At 38.4% G+C, this 20,782-nt stretch overlaps 2 protein-coding genes across 14 annotated transcripts in view; one reads left to right on the top strand and one right to left on the bottom strand.

The window, feature by feature from the left end:
* The window catches only part of armt1 (acidic residue methyltransferase 1), a 167,068-nt gene that overhangs the window by 101,195 nt on the left and 45,091 nt on the right, over positions 1 to 20,782 (bottom strand). The gene's annotated exons all lie outside the window — the stretch shown is intronic.
* Positions 1 to 20,782, top strand: part of rmnd1 (required for meiotic nuclear division 1 homolog) — a 115,955-nt gene that overhangs the window by 74,073 nt on the left and 21,100 nt on the right. For all 9 annotated transcript variants that reach the window (XR_011355974.1, XR_011355973.1, XM_069932283.1 and 6 more), the window contains 3 exons: positions 12,880 to 12,986; positions 13,768 to 13,832; positions 14,016 to 14,092. Coding sequence is in view for 7 of the 9 variants with exons in the window: in XM_069932283.1 (XP_069788384.1) it covers positions 12,880 to 12,986; positions 13,768 to 13,832; positions 14,016 to 14,092 (249 nt within the window). In the remaining 2 variants the exon portion in view is untranslated. The remainder of the gene's footprint in view (positions 1 to 12,879; positions 12,987 to 13,767; positions 13,833 to 14,015; positions 14,093 to 20,782) is intronic.

Here is a 20,782-nt window from a genome sequence, read left to right as displayed (position 1 = left end):
AAAGCCACTGCACCCCCTCCTCCCCCAAGTCCTTGTGTCATCTACAAATTTGATGATCCAATTTACCACATCATCATGCAGATCATTGATATAGATAACAAACAACAATGGACCCAGCCCTGATCCCTGAGGCACACTAGTCACAGGCCTCCAATCAGAGAGGTAATTATCTGCAACCACTCTCTGGCTTCTCCTGCAAAGCCAATGCCTTAACCAATTTACTACCTCTTCCTAAAATCAAAGAACAGTTTTCTTCTGGCTAAATAAATTGCCGTAGATGTTCTTTGAGATGGGATATCATAAGAACAATAAAAGATTAAGGTTGAACAGGCTGTTTGGGATTGTTGATACCTCTGCTACAGAATGCCAAAACTATGGGGTAGCGAAAGCACAGATTCTGTGAAATTGGGAAAGTGCATGCAAGTGTTCTCTATCCTTGCTGACAAAACTTCCCTAACATTGCCTGAAATGCTTACTGTTTGATGTACCAAACATTATAAGCTGCGTTCAGCATTTAGCTACTGTATTTTCTGGTGTTAAAATCATCTTTAGGATTGTTCAGCAACTGATTATGAAGAATACACAATTTAACCCATTAGTTCATCTGTTTTTACTTACCAATACCTTGAATTTAATGCAGAAAAAATAGCCTATTTACCCACTCTTGACAACATTTTTAGTGTTGATCCAGTCTTGATCCAGTCTCTATAGCCACAGCACTGACCTACATTTGCACAAACACAAATGCATCTCTTTATTATCTGCCAATCAGATGCAGCAGTTTGCTGGAGTACTATATCATGACTGTTTTTGGATCTTGTCAAGTGCAATGAGAAAAGGGTAATGAATAACCTGAATTTGAGTGAGACACTCTGAAATAAAAAGATTTCACGTTTTTCAATATATTGAATTGAAGGGTAATGAAATAAATGAGAAGGTTAAACAGTGATAGATTAAAAGAAGCTTCTTGTGTTAGAAAATATAGAAAGCCCAAGACCTGGTAGTTTTACAAACCAGAAAAGAATATCCTAAAAGTTGAAAAGGAGGGGAGTCACGTGATGGAGTAGTGGCCGGAAGGTGAACTCCAGCCCTCTCCAGAAAAGTCGGAAAAAACAAAGGAAAACACAAAGGCACAAAAATAAAAATTAAAGAAAAGTGAGTATAAAGGTGGAAAGAATATGGCGACGAAAAAAGAAAAATCGAAATCAACGGTAAGAAGAGAGGAAGAGAAGACAACGGAAGAAGAAGGAGAAGGCCTTACCTGTTCGAAGAGGCCCGCGGTGGAGAGAGAAACCCGCTCCCTCAGGTCGGTAGAAAGTGGACTACAAAAATGGCTCGCTGAGCCGAGTAAAAGTGCGCAACCGCGCATGCGCGACTCCTCGCGCATGTGCGATGCGCATGCAAAAAAACACACCAACGGGAGGGGTGACCAGCTGGGGAGTCGATCTCCACAGCCGGCAATGACAGCTGCAGAACACCTGCAGCAAGAGAAGAACATAGAAGACAACGAAAACAAGAAAGAAGAGAAGAAAAGGGCAACAAAGAAACAACAGATGGCCAACCCAGAGGAAGAGGAAGAGTACAGTGAAATAGAAGAAGAAGGGAAAGGCAAGATAAAGGATATACTTTCTCTTATTAAAGAATACATGGAGTCATTTAAAGAATGGCAAGCGCAAGAATTTAATGATTTAAGAAGAAGAATAAACAATACAGAAGAGAAAATGAATAAAATAGATATGACCTTAACAGAAATGGGAAAGAGAATGGACAAGATGGAAGAGCGGGAAGCAGCAGTAGAAATGGAGGTAGAGGACTTAAAAAAGAAATTAGAGGAATCTAATAAAAAAGTTATAGAGACACAAGAACTGTTAGCTCAGAAAATAGATATAATGGAAAATTATAACAGAAGAAATAACATAAAGATAGTGGGCCTTAAGGAAGATGAAGAAGGCAAGAATATGAGAGAGTTTATAAAAGATTGGATCCCCAGGATCCTAGGATGTCCAGAACTACAGCAAGAAATGGAAATAGAAAGGGCACATAGAGCAGTGGCCTTTAAACCACAACCACAACAAAAGCCAAGATCTATTTTAGTAAAATACTACAAGAGAAAAGGTACTGGAGAAGACAATGGAAAAAGTAAGAGAGGGCAACAAGCCACTGGAGTACAAAGGGCAAAAAATCTTCATTTATCCAGATATAAGTTTTGAACTCCTGAAGAAGAGAAAGGAGTTCAATACAGCAAAGGCAATTTTATGGAAGAAAGGGTATAAATTTATACTAAAGCATCCAGCGGTATTGAAAATATTTATTCCAGGACAACAAAACAGACTATTCTCGGATCCAGAGGAAGCACGAAAATTTGCAGAATAATTACAAAATAGACTGAGGGATGAAGACGTGTAACGAGAGTACAAAAGACTGCGAACTAAAAAGACACATAAGTTTTGAACTCCTGAAGAAGAGAAAGGAGTTCAATACATCGAAAAAGATCTTATGGAAAAAAAACTATTCTCAGATCCAGAGGAAGCAAGGAAATTTGCAGAACAACTGCAAAACAACCAGAGAGATGAAGATATGTAATAAGAATAAAAATGACCACGATTTATATGTATGTGGGTAAAGAGGTATATGTGTGTATATGTATAATGTGCATACATGAATGTATCCGTATTTAGAGGAAAATATAGATAGTATAGACAAGAATTAATAAGGGAAGGAAATGGAATAGAGGGAATAAGGAGGGAACTAAAAGAGTGACCTTTGTTACATATGAAAAGTGAAATCTTTTCTGGGGGGGCTGGGTGGGGAGGAGTTGCGGTCACTGCAAAATCAGCTGACGCTTGCGAGTGAATTCGCAAATCCAAATGGAGAGGGGAGATGTGGTTGTCCGACAAGGGATAAAGGACAACTCAGGAGGGGAAGGGGAGATTGGGGCTAAAGAAGGAAATAAGGAAAATGTTTGATGTTTTAGGAATGTTGTCTTATAAAGGGTTTAAAACAAGAAAACAGAAATGGATAAGGAGGAAAGGTAATGATGGAGAACGGAAAGGGAAGATAAACAAAGTATAAAATAGCTACGTTGAACTATATGACTTTAAATATTAATGGAATACATAACCAAATTAAAAGGAAGAAACTGCTAAATTTACTGAAAAAAGAAAAAAATGATATAGCATTTGTGCAAGAAACACATTTAACTGAATTGGAGCACAAGAAATTAAAGAGAGATTGGGTAGGATACGTAACAGCAGCATCGTATAATTCAAAAGCAAGAGGAGTAGCTATATTAATTAGTAAAAAAGTGCCATTTAAAATAGAAGAGGAAATAATAGATCCAGCAGGGAGATATGTAATGATAAAATGTCAGATATATTCGGAGTTTTGGAATCTACTCAATGTATATTCACCTAACGAAGAAGATCAAAAGTTTATGCAAGATATCTTTTTGAAGGTAGCAGATACGCAAGGGAACATATTAATAGGAGGGGATTTCAACCTGAATTTGGATTCAAATATGGACAAAACTGGGTGAAAAAAATTAACAGAAAGAACAAAGTAACCAAATTTATAATTAAATCGATGGAAGAAATGCAACTTTTGGATATATGGAGGAAACAACACCCAAAGGAAAAGGAATTTTCATATTACTCGGCTAGACATAAAACATACTCAAGAATAGACCTATTTTTGTTATCAGCTCGTATGCAAGATAGAGTAAGAAAAACAGAATATAAAGCTAGAATACTATTGGACCATTCACCCTTAATATTGACAGTAAAGTTAGAGGACATCCCTCCAAGAATGTAGAGATGGAGATTAAACCCCATGTTACTTAAAAGGCAGGATTTTAGAGAATATATTGAAAAACAAATAAAAATGTATTTTGAAATAAATACGGAATCAGTGGAAGATAATTTTATACTATGGAATGCAATGAAAGCATTCATTAGAGGGCAAATAATAAGTTATGTAACCAAGATGAAGAAGGACTATAATCAGGAAACAGAGCAGTTGGAAAGGGAAATAGTAAATATAGAAAAAGAATTAGCAATGAAGGAAGATACAACTAAAAGAAGAGAATTGGCAGATAAAAAAATAAAATATGAAACACTACAAACATATAAGGTGGAGAAGTATATAATGAAGACAAAACAGAAATATTATGAACTAGGGGAAAAAACGCACAAAATCCTAGCATGGCAGCTTAAGACAGAACAAGCTAAGAAAATGGTATTGGCATCAAGGAAAAAAGACAAACAAATTACATATAATCCAAAAGAAATTAAGGAAAACTTTAGAGAATTCTATGAACAATTATACCGAACTGAAAACGAAGGGAAAAAAGGGAAAATAGACGAATTTCTGACTAAAATTGAACTACCAAAACTACAAATAGAGGAACAAAATAAATTAACAGAGCCATTTGGAATAGTAGAAATACAAGAGATAATAAAAAAATTACCAAATAATAAGACACCAGGAGAGGATGGATTCCCAATAGAATTCTACGAAACATTTAAAGACTTATTAATTCCGCCCCTCCTGGAAGTAATCAACCAGATTGATAAAACACAAAGTTTACCAGATTCATATAAAACATCAATAATTACAGTAATACTAAAGCAAGGGAAAGATCCACTCTCACCAGCGTCATATAGGCCAATATCTTTACTTAACACAGATTATAAGATAATAGCTAAACTATTAGCAAACAGATTAGCAGAGTATGTACCGAAAATGGTAAATTTAGACCAAACTGGATTTATCAAAAAAAGACGCACAACAGACAATATTTGTAAATTTATTAACTTAATTCATGCAGTAGAAGGGAATAAAGCACCTACAGTAGCAGTTGCTTTAGACGCAGAGAAGGCCTTTGACAGAGTAGAATGGAATTATTTGTTCAAAGTATTGCAAAAATTCAGTTTACCGGAGAAGTATATTAATTGGATTTTTTTTCTTTCTTTGGCTTGGCTTCGCGGACGAAGATTTATGGAGGGGGTAAAAAAGTCCACGTCAGCTGCAGGCTCGTTTGTGGCTGACCAGTCCGATGCGGGACAGGCAGACACGATTGCAGCGGTTGCAAGGGAAAATTGGTTGGTTGGGGTTGGGTGTTGGGTTTTTCCTCCTTTGCATTTTGTCAGTGAGGTGGGCTCTGCGGTCTTCTTCAAAGGAGGCTGCTGCCCGCCAAACTGTGAGGCGCCAAGATGCACGGTTTGAGGCGTTATCAGCCCACTGGCGGTGGTCAATGTGGCAGGCACCAAGAGATTTCTTTAGGCAGTCCTTGTACCTTTTCTTTGGTGCACCTCTGTCACGGTGGCCAGTGGAGAGCTCGCCATATAATACGATCTTGGGAAGGCGATGGTCCTCCATTCTGGAGACGTGACCCATCCAGCGCAGCTGGATCTTCAGCAGCGTGGACTCGATGCTGTCGACCTCTGCCATCTCGAGTACCTCGACGTTAGGGGTGTGAGCGCTCCAATGGATGTTGAGGATGGAGCGGAGACAACGCTGGTGGAAGCGTTCTAGGAGCCGTAGGTGGTGCCGGTAGAGGACCCATGATTCGGAGCCGAACAGGAGTGTGGGTATGACAACGGCTCTGTATACGCTTATCTTTGTGAGGTATTTCAGTTGGTTGTTTTTCCAGACTCTTTTGTGTAGTCTTCCAAAGGCGCTATTTGCCTTGGCGAGTCTGTTGTCTATCTCATTGTCGATCCTTGCATCTGATGAGATGGTGCAGCCAAGATAGGTAAACTGGTTGACCGTTTTGAGTTTTGTGTGCCCGATGGAGATGTGGGGGGGCTGGTAGTCATGGTGGGGAGCTGGCTGATGGAGGACCTCAGTTTTTTTCAGGCTGACTTCCAGGCCAAACATTTTGGCAGTTTCCGCAAAGCAGGACGTCAAGCGCTGAAGAGCTGGCTCTGAATGGGCAACTAAAGCGGCATCATCTGCAAAGAGTAGTTCACGGACAAGTTTCTCTACATCACCTTTGTTGACCTCACCAAAGCCTTCGACACCGTGAGCAGGAAAGGGCTTTGGCAAATACTAGAGCGCATCGGATGTCCCCCAAAGTTCCTCAACATGATTATCCAACTGCACGAAAACCAACAAGGTCGGGTCAGATACAGCAATGAGCTCTCTGAACCCTTCTCCATTAACAATGGCGTGAAGCAAGGCTGTGTTCTCGCACCAACCCTCTTTTCAATCTTCTTCAGCATGATGCTGAACCAAGCCATGAAAGACCCCAACAATGAAGACGCTGTTTACATCCGGTACCGCACGGATGGCAGTCTCTTCAATCTGAGGCGCCTGCAAGCTCACACCAAGACACAATTAATTGGATTAAAGCATTATATAAGGGACCGTTAGCGAAAGTGACAGTAAATGGACATGTATCAAAGCAATTTAACTTAAGCAGGTCAACACGGCAGGGATGCCCACTATCACCTTTATTGTTTGCGTTAGCTATAGAACCACTAGCAGAATTGATAAGAACAGAAAATAATATAAAAGGAATAAAAATAAAAGACAAGGAATATAAAATCAGTTTATTTGCGGATGATGTTATAGTGTACTTAACAGAACCAGAACTATCAATAAAAGAATTATATAAGAAATTGAAGGAATATGGAGAAGTGTCGGGTTACAAGATAAACGTAAATAAAAGTGAAGCAATGCCTATGAATAATGCGGATTTCTCAAAATTTAAGAAGGAATCACCATTTAGATGGCAAATGCAAGCAATAAGATACCTAGGTGTACAAATAAACAAAAATCTCAGCCAACTATACAAACTCAATTATTATCCACTAATGAAAAAATTACAGGACGATTTAGAGTATTGGAAAGATTTACCACTAACACTAATAGGAAGGATAAACTGTATTAAAATGAACATTTTTCCAAGGATATTATACTTATTTCAGGCATTGCCAAGACAACTGACAGAGAAATTCTTCAAGGAGTTAAAGAAAATAATAAGGAAATTTTTATGGAGAGGGGGGAAACCGAGGATAGCATTAGATAAATTAACAGAATGGTATAAACAAGGAGGCTTACAACTGCCAAAATTTAAAAATTATTATAGAGCCGCACAATTAAGATACCTATCAGATTTTTATCAAACAAGGGAAAAGCCAGATTGGACGAGATTAGAATTAGATAAAATAGGGGAAAAGATACCTGAACACATATTATATAAATGGGATGAAAAATTGGTAAAACATAGAAGTTCTTCAGTATTACATCATCTCCTCAATATTTGGAAGAAGATTCATGTAGAAAGAAATAAAACAAATTATCAATTACCAAAACTAATATTGACGCAAAACAAGTTACTCCCTTTTACAATAGATAACCTTTCCTTTAGAGAATGGGAAAAAAAGGGATTAAAAGAATAGAAAATTGTTTTTCAGGAAATAGATTCTTATCCTTTGAACAAATGAAAGATAAGTACAATATAACTCAAGATACAGCGCTGGCATATTACCAATTGAGATCCTACTTGAAGGATAAATTAGGAAGCAGTTTGAGTTTGCCAGAGGGAAGTAACCTTGAATATGTGATTACAGATACAATGATAATCAAAAGATTTATAACAAATATGTATATTAAACTGCAAGAAAAGGAGAATGAGGAAACAAATGTAAAAAAAATCAAAAATGGGAACAAGATTTAAATATAAAGATAAAAAAGGAAACATGGGAGAAGTTATGCTCCGGAACGATGAGAAATACAATAAATACGAGGTTACGTATGATACAATATAACTGGATACACAGGCTATACATTACACCTCAAAAGTTAAATAAATGGGACCCAACAGTATCTGATAGATGTTTTCGATGTAAAAAAGAAATGGGAACAACAATTCATGCAATCTGGACATGTGATAAAGTAGAAAATTTTTGGGAAGATCTAAATCAGATATTAAATAAAATAACAGAAAACAATATACCAAAGAATCCAGAGATCTTCCTCCTAAGTAACATAAAAAACAAAGAATTTGGAATTGATTTGGAGGATGCACAAAAAAGATTTGTTAAGATAGCTCTAGCCGTAGCAAAAAAATGTATTATGTCAACCTGGAAATTGGAAGATAATTTGAAAATACAACAATGGTATATAGAAATGAATAAATGTATTCCATTAGAAAAAATAACATATAGTTTAAGAAATAATATTGAAATATTTGAACAAATATGGGAGCCTTACATGAAACACAATAGCGAAAACCTACCGGGGACAATCATTACCTAAGTTAACGGAAGGAAAAGGAAATGAAAAGAATGGACTCAGTAGAATTTCTGGTGTATTTTTATTGAATGACAACATTGTCTGGCTGGTTTAATGTATCCTAGATTTTATACCTTAAATGGATGGGAGGGGGGAGGTAGGGAGGGTGGGATGGGAGGAGGGAGGGGGGGGGAGAAAATCGCACTGTATATGTGTGAAAAGGAAAAAGTGTGTACCATGGTTAATGTGATTTATGGTGTGAAAAATAAAAAAATTAAAAAAAAAAAGTTGAAAAGGAAAAGGCAGAGTCTGTTGTGAGTGAGGAAACAGGTTTGGTAGGTCTCAAAGTCAAGGACTCTGGACACATTTTTTTTTGTAGTGAAGGATTATATTTACAGAAGGCAAATGTAGGAAATAGTGGCAGATGCAGCGTGCGCATACGCACACACACACACTGAACAATGCATACAGTTTATTAGCAATTGTGGGGAAAGTCAGTAAGCGATTAAACACAAATACCAAATAATAACAAACATAGGTACAAACTGCATCTACACACAAATAATCAAGAGAAAAATCAATACAATACCAACTACCCCTTGACTCTGTGCAGGCATGGCTTTATGCTATTGAGGGACAATAATCAACACTCCCAACCTTATTTAGTGTACAGCTCACCAACAGTTTCTCCAGCACTGTTCCACATTCCCAGCCTGGAGTGAAGCAGGGTGGTCCCTTGAAGATGGCAAAAGAGGGAGAACAAAGAGCACATGGCACCTTAAAAGTGCTGGAGGGTCCAGCCCAGGTTGTTAGCAGAGACCAATGGCTCAGTGCCAGGAGGGTTCATCCAATTGCAACAGCCAATGGCCTAAGGCCAAGTACAGGCAGGCTGGGAGTCCAGACCAGGTAATTTACATGGAACCAACAGCAAGGTGTGCACTAATGGGTGGGGTGGAACCAAACCTTGATTGGCAGCTGGTGTGTCCTCTGACTAGATAGGGGGACAGTGCTCTCACATGATAGCCATGACCCTTCCCAATACAATGTCTCAAAATCTAGAAAAATTACAGGATCTTTTACAACTATGTAAAAGTGAAAGAAAGTAGCAGAAGTAAACTGAGATCTCTTAAAGACAGAGGCTAGAAATGTAACCTAAGAATATGGAAATGGGAAAGGCATTAACTCAGAGGTGGCCAAACTTTTAATTTTTAATTTAAACATACAATATGGTAACAGGCCATTTTGACCCACGAATCTGTGCTGCCCAATTAACCTACACTCCCAGTAGATACTTGTTGTGAAACCACTTGTATATGTAAATACCTTGACCCGTGTATATTCAACCCTGCTCTCACTGGCCGGCTCATGTCTCCTCCTCTTTATTCCCCATAGAGTCTGTCATGCCACAACCCTGTTCCCAATTCGAGTCCGGGTTAGTGTGAACCAGCAACTCAAGGGATGCTCTCCATTTCTAGCTAATAAAAGCCTGTACTTCACTCTTTTGGTTAATTGATTGTGCATCAATACTTGTGGGCTGAAATGGCCTGTTACCATGCTGTATTTCTAAATTAAAAATTAAAAAGTTGGCCACCGCTATAACCGAACATTTCTTAATTTTCTCTAGTGTAAAGGTCACAATAAAAGTAGCATAAGTATCAGGCAGCTAAAGTTCAAACGAGAATGAGGAGCTTTATTAATATTAGTCAAGGGAGTATATTGTAAATAAATCCAGTGTATCTGATTCAGAGCTTCAAATAAAGGTGGCTATGGATATAATGTTCGCATTAGCAATCTTACAAAATTGTCTGTATTCTGCCATTTGGAAGGTAGCAAGTATTACATTAGAATCATAATATGATAAGCAGTCACTGTAGTTTGTAAAAGGTTTTGACAAGTTTTTTGAGAATGTATGTACTCAGTAGCTCTAGAAAAGTAGTACTTGCAGCATATATAGTTTAAAAGATGCAGTTAACACATTATAAAATAAAGCTCAGGGTTGGGTTTAAGAAATCAGTACTTTCTCGAGTATTAGATAAAGGGCAGAAACGAGTGTTGAACAAATGGGCTTTATTGGAGTTTGGCAGGAAGATTCTGGGGGATGCCACAAGGATCAGAGGGTGGCCTCAGCTGTTTACAAACTGTATTAATGACGTGGATATATTACAGTCTATCCTTCCATCTGAATTTGCTGATAGTGCAGAGCCAGATGGAAAGTGAGAAGGATAAATCTGCAAAGGAATCTAGCCAGGTTGAACAAGTGGGCAGAAATATGGCAGACAGAATATGGTGTAAGAAAATAAAGAATATTCACCTTAATGGGAGAAGTACCAAAGTATCTATTAAATAGTGAGAAATTAATAAATGTTGGTGTACAAAGAGATCTGGGAGTGCAGGTTCTAAAGGTGCTGGAAGCTTGCATACAAATAAAGTGAGCAATGAAGCAGACAAGTAATGTTTGGCCTTTATTGAGAAGGTTTTGGAGTATAAGCGTAAGAAAGTTCTGATGTGCAGGGTCTTAGCGAGACTACACTGTGGATGTGTGTGCTATTTTGGTCTCCATATTTATGAAAGGTTGTACTTGAAATGGAAGTGGTGTCGTATAGATTGATTCTTGGCATCAGGGATGAGAGGTTGACATATGAGGAGAGATTGGTCTACACTCACTAGAGTTTAGAAAAATCAGAGGTGTTCTCCTTGAGACAAAGTTTTATGAGAGAGATTAAGAGGGTAAATATTGAGTGACAGTTTCCTCTGGCTGGGAAGTCCAGGACTGTAAGAATGATCTCTGGATGAGTGGTCAGCTGTTTCACATTGAAATGAAAAATGTTTTTACTCAATGGATTAATAATCTTTGGAAATTCCCTCCTTGACTGCTGTGAATCTGAACATATTTGAGGCTATCAATAAGATTTTGAATCGTATAAAGATTATGCAGGCGGGGCTGGAATGTTATGAAAAAAGAGGATTGGCATGATCTTACTGAAAGGAAGACCATTATCATTCTGCATTGCTTCATAGTTCTTACTTCCATTATAAAAGTGGCATTGGCTTTGGGGTTTTTTTTGCTCTAGATATAAAGAACTGATTGTTTTGGTTGAAAAATAGTTTCAAAACCTCATGGAAAAAGAAGCACATTTGTAAATGTTAGCATGTATTGCAAATAACGCGAACATTGATGGATGTTGATATTGAGAAGGATGGTCTTGGGTTACAGGATGATGTATATCAGTTGATAAGATGGGCAAAAAACAGCACGTAGAATTTAATATTGACAGTGGCATGTGGAAGGACAAATAACATAGGGCCCTAGGGAGTACTGGGGATCAGAAGGGCTAAGCTGTACAAGTCCAGGGATCCCTGAAGATGACAGCACAGGTAGATGGTGAAGGCATACAGGACATTCACTGTATTAGCTGGGGCATGGTATATCAAATATTGGTTCAGCTATAGCTGGACTACTGTGCCCAATTTTGATCCTAACACCATAAGATCAAAATTGCACAGAGAAAGTGCAGATGAGATTCACCAGAGTGTTTCAGCTTTTGGGAGAGATGGAATAGGCAGGTTTATTATCCCTGGAGTATTGAAGACTGAAGGATGACCTGATGGAAGAATGCAAAATTACGAGGGCCATCAATTCGGTGATCTGCGGAAAACGTTTCCACTAAGCAAGTGTTTAAAACTGAAGGGTGTATATTTATCATGAGTAAAACGTTCAGTGGGGATCTTAGGAATAACTTTCTTACCAAGAGAGTGAATAGAATCTGGAATGCACTGCCTGAGTTGATGGTGGAGGAAGAGACTCTGATAACATAAAGCAAAAGCATGGAGGGGAGAAGTCAGAGATCATTTTTTTTCACAGAGTGGTGGTGGAGGCTGATACAAAGGGATGTTTAAGAGACTCTCAGGCACGTAGCTGTAAAAAAATAGTGTGTTTTGGGTGTGGGGTAGGGAAGGATTAGACTGTTGTGGAGTAGGTTTACATAGATTGATACAACATTATGAGCCAAAGGGCCCATACTGTGCAGCACTATTCAATTATAAGTACTGTATCTAGATGAGCACTTGAATCACCGAGCAGGGAAAGCTGTTGATCAAGTGCCATAAAATAGAATTAGTAGGAAGAGTTACTTGATAGTTAATTTAACTAAAAGAACTTGATCAGCCAAAGGGCCTGCTTTTGTGGAGCATGACCTAATGTAGACAAGAGATGTGGAATAAGAAACTGTCCGACATTATCACTACTGTAAGGTAAAACATCATGAGATGGGAATGTGTAAGGAGTTACCCTGTACAGGGCTGTAACAAGATGTGAATGCATCCTTGTACTTACAAGATAAGAAAGACATTGATGGATTGAGAGGCAGGAAGCTAGCAGGGAAAGGATAGCAACAGTTTTAGTCATTGGACAAGTAATGATATGATGATGTTCTAAGCATGTATCCAAGGGTATAAAAAATCACCATTTTGCTGATAACGGCAGAATGCATTCTCCGACTAACATGGTTAGTCGCAAGTGTTACAATCCGGTAATAAAGAACAAAGAACCCTGATTTCGACTCAGCCTGGTGTTTGTCTCACTCATTCATGAACAAAGCAGACCTAACACTACCCACAACAGTTATTTATTTGTTTCTATAGAGGGCATTCAAAACTTCGTCGAGGAGAGATTTTATTGAATAGCAATCTTGACCCTGATGAATCGATTTTGGAAAAGTTTGCATTTTCAAATGCACTCTCCTTGTCAGGTGAGACACATGCTGTTTTGATTCTGAGATCCTTTATGTAGACTTTTTCTTTGGCTTGGCTTCGCGGACGAAGATTTATGGAGGGGGTAAAAGTCCACGTCAGCTGCAGGCTTGTTTGTGGCTGACAAGTCCGATGCGGGACAGGCAGACACGGTTGCAGCGGCTGCAGGGGAAAATTGGTTGGTTGGGGTTGGGTGTTGGGTTTTTCCTCCTTTGCCTTTTGTCAGTGAGGTGGGCTCTGCGGTCTTCTTCAAAGGAGGTTGCTGCCCGCCAAACTGTGAGGCGCCAAGATGCACGGTTTGAGGCGATATCAGCCCACTGGCGGTGGTCAATGTGGCAGGCTCCAAGAGATTTCTTCAGGCAGCATCATAGTAAATACTTCGACAAAGGGCTCAAGCCCAAAATGTTGGTTCTTTGCCTTCTCTGCATGTTGCAGGACCTGCTAAATTTCTCCAGTACTTTCACAAATGTACCACAGTCACAGTGTGCTTGGAATTTTCTTGTTTAATTCTTGCAGCATTGTGGCCTTTTTCTAGGGCTAACCTACAGTTTACAGATTTGATGAATTTGCTTTCACCACCTGCTGTTTTGCATATTTAAACTTTGCTGTGTTACAAGTAGAAGCATATATTCTGCTTAATATGGTATCATTTTGCTGGTGATACAGAACAATGACAAATGCAGATCACCATTGGTAATCCTTAGGATAAAGTGGATTTATTTGTAAATTGCTGAAAAAAATTACATTATTTAAAGTTTGTTATGTCTTCATTTTTTGTAGTGAAGCTTGCCATTTGGGAAGTATCATTGGATAACTTTGTTGAGTCCATTCAGTTTATTCCTGAGGTGAGTAATGTATCAGTTCTCTTTTAAGATTGGGAAGCAGTAGAACATAGATTAACATAAATTAACATAATGCTAAATGTTGAGCTATTGCCTGGGATAATAATACTCGTAGGTGGAAAAGTTTTAAGAAAATTTCTGAGCTGTAGGATGTCTTGATATTTTTACATTTATTCCACTCTTTAGATGCTGAAAGCTGGAAAACACGTGAAGCTTTCACGATCAGAAGTTATGCAGAAAATTGGTGAACTATTTGCCTTGAGGTAAAAATCATAAAATAAAATATCTAGTTTATTTTAGGCAGTATATAATTGAAGGCTCCAAAAAATATGGAATTAACTGCACAAATAGATGTATCTACAATGTTACGAATTTCAACATTAGGTCATAGTCTCTCATTGGGAACTTTATCATGTCTTTCAAAGGACAAAATAAATGACAGCAATTGGCATTGCCCTATCCAGGAAATTCATCTGGTTCATCGAATGTGACTTGAGCCTTGCTGATGCCATCTGCTCACTCAGTCACTCCATCCTTCATTGTTCTCATAACTTCCTAGCAAAAGATTTTGGGGTAACTGATTCACCACTTGTCCTCTTTTGCAGTTCACCGGGGTGTCCTGGAAACTGACAGAATTTCGAAGGATTTTATTTGTAGTGTTCTTTCCTCATTCCTTAAACACACCAGAATGGAAAATTTTGGTATGGAGGAATTTGTCTTTCATGTGGTTATTTATTTATTTCTTTAAAAAATGTTCAATTTTTACTGAGTCTCCATCCTGCTTAATGTTCTGAGAATATATGACATGTGCTGTCCTCTTTGTGTCTGAATAACTCAAGATGACAAATCAGCATATTTATTTGCAATATCAAAGTTTTCATTTTTTGAAGGGGTCCTCGTTTAACCTGATTGCCATCATTCTGATAAAGTTATCATTGATTTGTGATGACTTTGGTCTACCTTCTTTGTATCCTTGTTTTTTTTTTAACTTTTCATTCTTTGCTTTATCACCTTCTGTTCTTTGCATCTTTTGTGGATGCTAGCATTTATTTAAAATTTCTCTTTAGTTTTGTGGTTCTCTATTTCCTTAGTCTAATGCAGATTTGTTTTGGAAAAATATACTTCCAGTATGAACTGATTCATTATCACCCAAAGTCCCCTTGTGGAGCATTTTGGACTGATCCTTCTGCTGCAGCAAAAGGATACAAAGAGCAGCAAATATTTGCTCCATTTATTGTGGTCAGTTGCTGTCATGCTGTGTTGTGCTCAGCCCTCTCTTTAAACCTATAATCCATTAACATCTTCATTTTTCTCCTTTAGGATGTCACGTTGAATTCAATTGTATTATGATCACCATTCGATAAACATTAACACACTATTTGGCTATTGACTAAAGCCAAATTGCCCCTTGTTGGAGGACAGTTTTTATGCACTCTGCCACCAAGACATCTTATCCATCACTCCCATTACACTCTTAATTTTGTTTTTATTTCCCAGTGCTCTTTGCAAACTTTTTTTATACTTTTCAAATAGAAACTGTCTTGTGGAAACTCAACAGCAAACGCTTAAAGATTTTGCCTTCATATATAACTTACATCTAGCTGAAAAAACTGAGCTACAACTGGGTTCATTTTTGAAGGAATTGAAGCTTTGCACTCTTTCATTGAAAAATTAACTGTATTCGTAATGATATTATTGATTGCTGCAATATCTTCATGAGTGCCTCAACCTAGTATTTCTGTTCATTGCAAATTATTCTAAATGCAGGAATTCTGTAGTTATATGATAAATAAGAATTCTAACTGCAAGATTCAGAATGACTTCAATGGTATGTTTATAAAGATAGAAATAGTATATAAAATATAATTTCATGTAATGTTTCTGGAGGACCCTGTGCATTACAGTTATTGAAATACTTTGAAAGGTAGCTGTGGTTGTAACTTTGCAAATGCATCAGACATTTTGAATTCAGCAAGCTCCCATGAATAAGGTAATATAATAATAGCCAGATATCTGTTTAATAAAAAGACAATCAAGAGACAAATTCTGACCAGGATATTCTTTCTTTGAAAGAGTGCTGTAGCATCTTTAACTTTCACTTGAGAGAGCTGACAGAGGTTTACCTCTTGTTAAAAAGACTGTATCTTTGATGTCCTCTCTCACTTACTCCACTGGAGAGTCAGCCTAGTTCTTTGTGATTTAAATCTGCAACCTTTTTATTCAGGGAGGTATGCCACTAGCACAGCTGCAGTTGACAGCTGGATGCCTGCCTGTATGTGATACTCAGTAATTTATTGAGAGTCTCCACACTTGCGCTCGATATTCATATTGCAGCAGATTTTTTGCCCTGGTGCTAGTGGATTTACCAGTGTTTCCTTGAGGAGGTGCCCAAGTTCAGACGTGGCACAGCCTTAAATCAGCACTATGCTTTGCTGACGTGTCACAGTCCACTCTGCATGGAGTCCATTGGGACACCAAGAACTTCTTCAGGTGTCCAGCTCTTGGGCCTGGAAATCTGCCCAATGATGTAGATTCTTGAAATGATTGGAGCCATGAGAAAGATCAGAAGAGCTTTTTATTTCATCAATTATTTTGGACTGTTTGTAAATAGTATTGTATGTAGCTTGGTCTAATAAATTATTAAGGTTTGTCACAAACGGTCAGTAATATTGTTGAGGCTGGGACTATGACCACAGTGGTAGTGCAATCAAATCTGCCAGTGCATCTGGAGACTTGCACTGAGAAAGACCAACCCCTGATATATACCACACCAATGAGCTGAGTATCTGGATCCCAGTGAAGACTGCTCCCAGAACCACTTTGGAAAAAACAATGAGTCTGAAGAGCAGGCTGCTGACTGTCACAGGGCAGCAAGATTCTCATTATTTTTACATTTTTAAATTTAGACATACAGCACGGTAACAGGCCTTTTCGACCCTCGAATCTGTGCTTGCCATGTCACCCAATTGACATTGACCTACAACTCAGTATATTTTGAAGGATGGGAGGAAACCCATGCAGGGGAAAACGTACCAACTCCTTAAAGACAGCTCTGGATTTAAACCCCAGTTGCTGGAGCTGTAACTGGGTTGTGCTAATCTCCACGCTAACCGTGCTGCCTTATTCTTCATCCTAAACAAATACAATGACAAATCCTTTGGTTTTGATTTTGAACCAAATGTCATGAGGAACACAGATTTTGGGACGGATCACAATGTGGGCTTCCATACTATTGATTACAACTGCCATTAAGCTAAACTTGAGAACCATAGTAATAGAATTGATAGAATTGAGTATATTGTCAAATACATTTTGCAGTCAAACAAGTAGTTGTAAAAAAAACTAAAATAGTGAACTGAATTGAATTGAAAAAGACAATAAATGGAGGAGTCACGTGATGGAGTAGTGGCCGGTAGGAGAATACCAGCCCTCTCCAGAAAAGAAGGAAGAAGTGAAGAAAAAGCAAAGCCCCAGATACACAAAACACAACAAATAAAAGATAAAGGTGTGGAGAAAATGGCACCTAAGAAAGAAAAACCAAAAATAACGGGAAGAAAAGAAGGAAAGACGCCAGAAGAGAAAGGTGAAAGCCTTACCTGCATGAAAAAGCAGGGACCCACTGTGGAAAGAGGAGCCCGCTCCCCGAGGTTAGTGGAGACCCCGCAGGGTCGCAACCCACCGACCGCGGAACTGCAAAAATGGCTCACTGAGCCAAACGGGTGCGCAACTGCGCATGACAAGGAGAACACCGACGGGAAGGGAGACCCTGAGGTGCCCGACAGCAGGACTCCCAGGTGAAAGGTAAAGAAAGCAACGGGAAAGGGAGGGGTGAGAAAGAAAACTGGAAGCATGAGACACAACAGATAACCAGCCCAGAAGAAGAGGGCCAACATCAAGAACCATTAAAAAAAACCAACAAACTGAGACAAGCAGCTCAACAACAAAGTCAGAAGAGACACAGATACAAGGAAGAGAAATAGAAGACACAAACCCAAGAGCAGAGACAGAAGAAGAAGAACAACAAGTTCTGCACAGAGGAATAGGAGGTAAAATGAATGGACAGTACATAGATTAAAAATATTTTCAAGAACAAATGAAAGCATTAAGAGAATGGTTGACACTAGAATTTAGTGAAATGAAAATAAAAATGAAAAGTATAGAAGAAAAAGTGAGTAGAATAGAGCTGGTCATATCAGATATAGGGACAGAATTAGAAAATGTGGAAGAACGTGTAATGGCGGTAGAAATGGAAATGAATGACTTAAAAAGAAAATTGGAAGAAAGTGACAAAAAAGTTAAAGAAACACAAGAGTTGTTAGCTCAGAAGATGGATATAAAGGAAAACTATAGTAGGCGAAACAATATAAAGATAGTGGGCCTTAAGGAAGATGAAGAAGGCAAAGGTATGAAAGAATTTATAAAAGAATGGGCCCAAAAGTCCTGGGAATGCCAGAAATGCAGGAAGGAATGGAAAAAGAAAGGGCACACAGAACATTAGCCCCGAAACCACAGTCACAACAAAAACCAAGATCTGTTTTAGTAAAATTTCTGAGATACACGACAAGAGAAAATATATTGGAGAAGGCAATGAATAAAATTAGAGAAGACAAAAAACCACTGGAGTACAAAGGTCAAAAAAAAAATTTCTACCCAGACATAAGTTTTGAGCTCCTAAAGAGAAAGGACTTTAACGCAACAAAATTGATCCTATGGAAGAAAGGCTATAAATTTATGTTAAGATATCCAGCGGTGCTTAAAATAGTTATCCCAGGGCAGCAAAACAGACTGTTCTCGGATTCGGAGAAAGCACGAGAATTTGCAGAACGTCTACAAGACAGAAAGAGAGTTGAAGAGATGTAACAAGAACAAAGAACGATGACAAATTATATATAAAGATGTAAAAATAATGTATAAGTAAGAACTAAAGGAGGGAAGTAAGGGAGAAGGGGGGAAAAGAGGAGGGGTTAAAAAAAGAAAAAGAGAAGAAAAGAGGGGAGCTTTGTTGTAACGTGAGATAAAAGTCTTTTCTGGAGGGGGTTTGGTGGGAAAGAATAACAATCACTGTGAAATCAGTTGACACTTGCGAACGGGTTCGCAGTCCGAATGGAGAGGGGAGTTGTGGTTGCCCGGCAAGGGACAAGGGGCGACTCAGAGAGGGGGGGAACACTTGGGGTTAAGGGAATTTTAGATGTGGGAGTGGTTGAAGTATTTTATGTTTTAGAAGTGTTGTCATACAGTGCGTTCAAAAAAAGAAAACTGAGAAATGAAAATGGGGAAAAGGGGAAAGATGGTGGTGAGGAAGCAGACATGAGATGTAAACAGAGCATGAGATGGCCATGTTGAACTATATAACTATAAATATTAACGGAATACATAACCAAATCAAAAGGAAGAGGCTATTAAATTTACTGAAAAAAGAAAAAATAGATGTAGCATTCGTGCAGGAAAGGGATCTAACTGAAGTGGAACACAAGAAATTAAGGAGAGACTGGGTAGGACACATAACGGCAGCATCATATAACTCAAAAGCCAGAGGTGTAGCTACATTAATCAATAAAAATGTACCAATCAAAATAGAGGAGGAAATAATAGATCCAGCAGGGAGATATGTAATGATAAAGAGTCAGATATATTCAGAATTCTGGAATTTGGTCAATATATATGCACCTAATGAAAAGGATCAAAAGTTTATGCAAGATATTTTTTTGAAGATTGTAGATACACAGGGGAATATATTGATAGGAGGGGACTTTAACCTTAATTTGGATTCAAAGATGGATAAAACTGGACAAAAGACTAGCAGAAAGAACAAAGTAGCCACATTTATGGTTAAATCAATGCAGGAAATGCAACATTTGGATATATGGAGGAGACAACACCCAAAGGAGAAGAAATACTCATATTATTCGAGTAGACATAAAAAATACTCAAGGATTGACCTGTTCCTGTTGTCAGCCCATTCCAAGGGAGAGTTAGGAAAACAGAATATAAAGCTAGATTGTTATGTGATCATTCACCCCTGTTATTAGCAATAGAACTGGAGGATATCCCACCAAGAACATATAGATGGAGATTAAACTCCATGCTACTTAGGAGTCACGTGATGGAGTAGTGGCCGGACAGTGAACTCCAGCCCTCTCCAGAAAAGTCGGGAAAAACAAAGGAAAACACAAAGGCACAGAAATAAAAGTGAAAAAAAAGTGAGTATAAAGGTGGAAAGAAGATGGCGACAAAAAAAGAAAAATCGAAAGCAACGGTAAGAAGAGAGGAAGAGAAGACAACGGAGGAAGAAGGTGAAGGCCTCACCTGTTCGAAGAGGCCTGCGGTGGAGAGAGAAACCCGCTCCCTCAGGTCGGTAGATAATGGACTACAAAAATGGCTTGCTGAGCCGAGAAAAAGTGCGCAACCGTGCATGCGCAACTCCTCGCGCATGCGCGATGCGCATGAAAAAAAACACACCGACGGGAGGGGGGACCAGCTGGGGAGTCGATCTCCACAGCCAGCAACGACAGCTGCAGAACACCTGCAGCAAGAAGAGACCACAGAAGACAATGGAAACAAGAAAGAAGAGAAGAAAAGGGCAACAAAGAAACAACAGATGGCCAACCCAGAGGAAGAAGAAGAGGAAGAGTACAGTGAAATAGAAGAAGAAGAGAAAGGCAAGATAAAGGAGGTACTTTCTCTTATTAAAGAATACATGGAGTCATTTAAAGAATGGCAAACACAGGAATTTAATGATTTAAGAAAAAGAATAAACAACACAGAAGAGAAAATGAATAAAATAGATATGACCTTAACAGAAATGGGAAAGAAAATGGACAAGATGGAAGAGCGGGCAGTAGCAGCAGAAATGGAGGTAGAAGACTTAAAAAAGAAATTGGAGGAATCAAATAAAAAAGCGATAGAGACACAAGAACTGTTAGCTCAAAAAATAGATATAATGGAAAATTATA

This window comes from Narcine bancroftii, chromosome 4, assembly GCF_036971445.1.
Source record: "Narcine bancroftii isolate sNarBan1 chromosome 4, sNarBan1.hap1, whole genome shotgun sequence".
NCBI lineage: Eukaryota > Metazoa > Chordata > Chondrichthyes > Torpediniformes > Narcinidae > Narcine > Narcine bancroftii.
The sequence above is the reverse complement of the archived record's forward strand: the minus strand, read 5'-3'. Positions and strand labels throughout refer to the sequence as shown.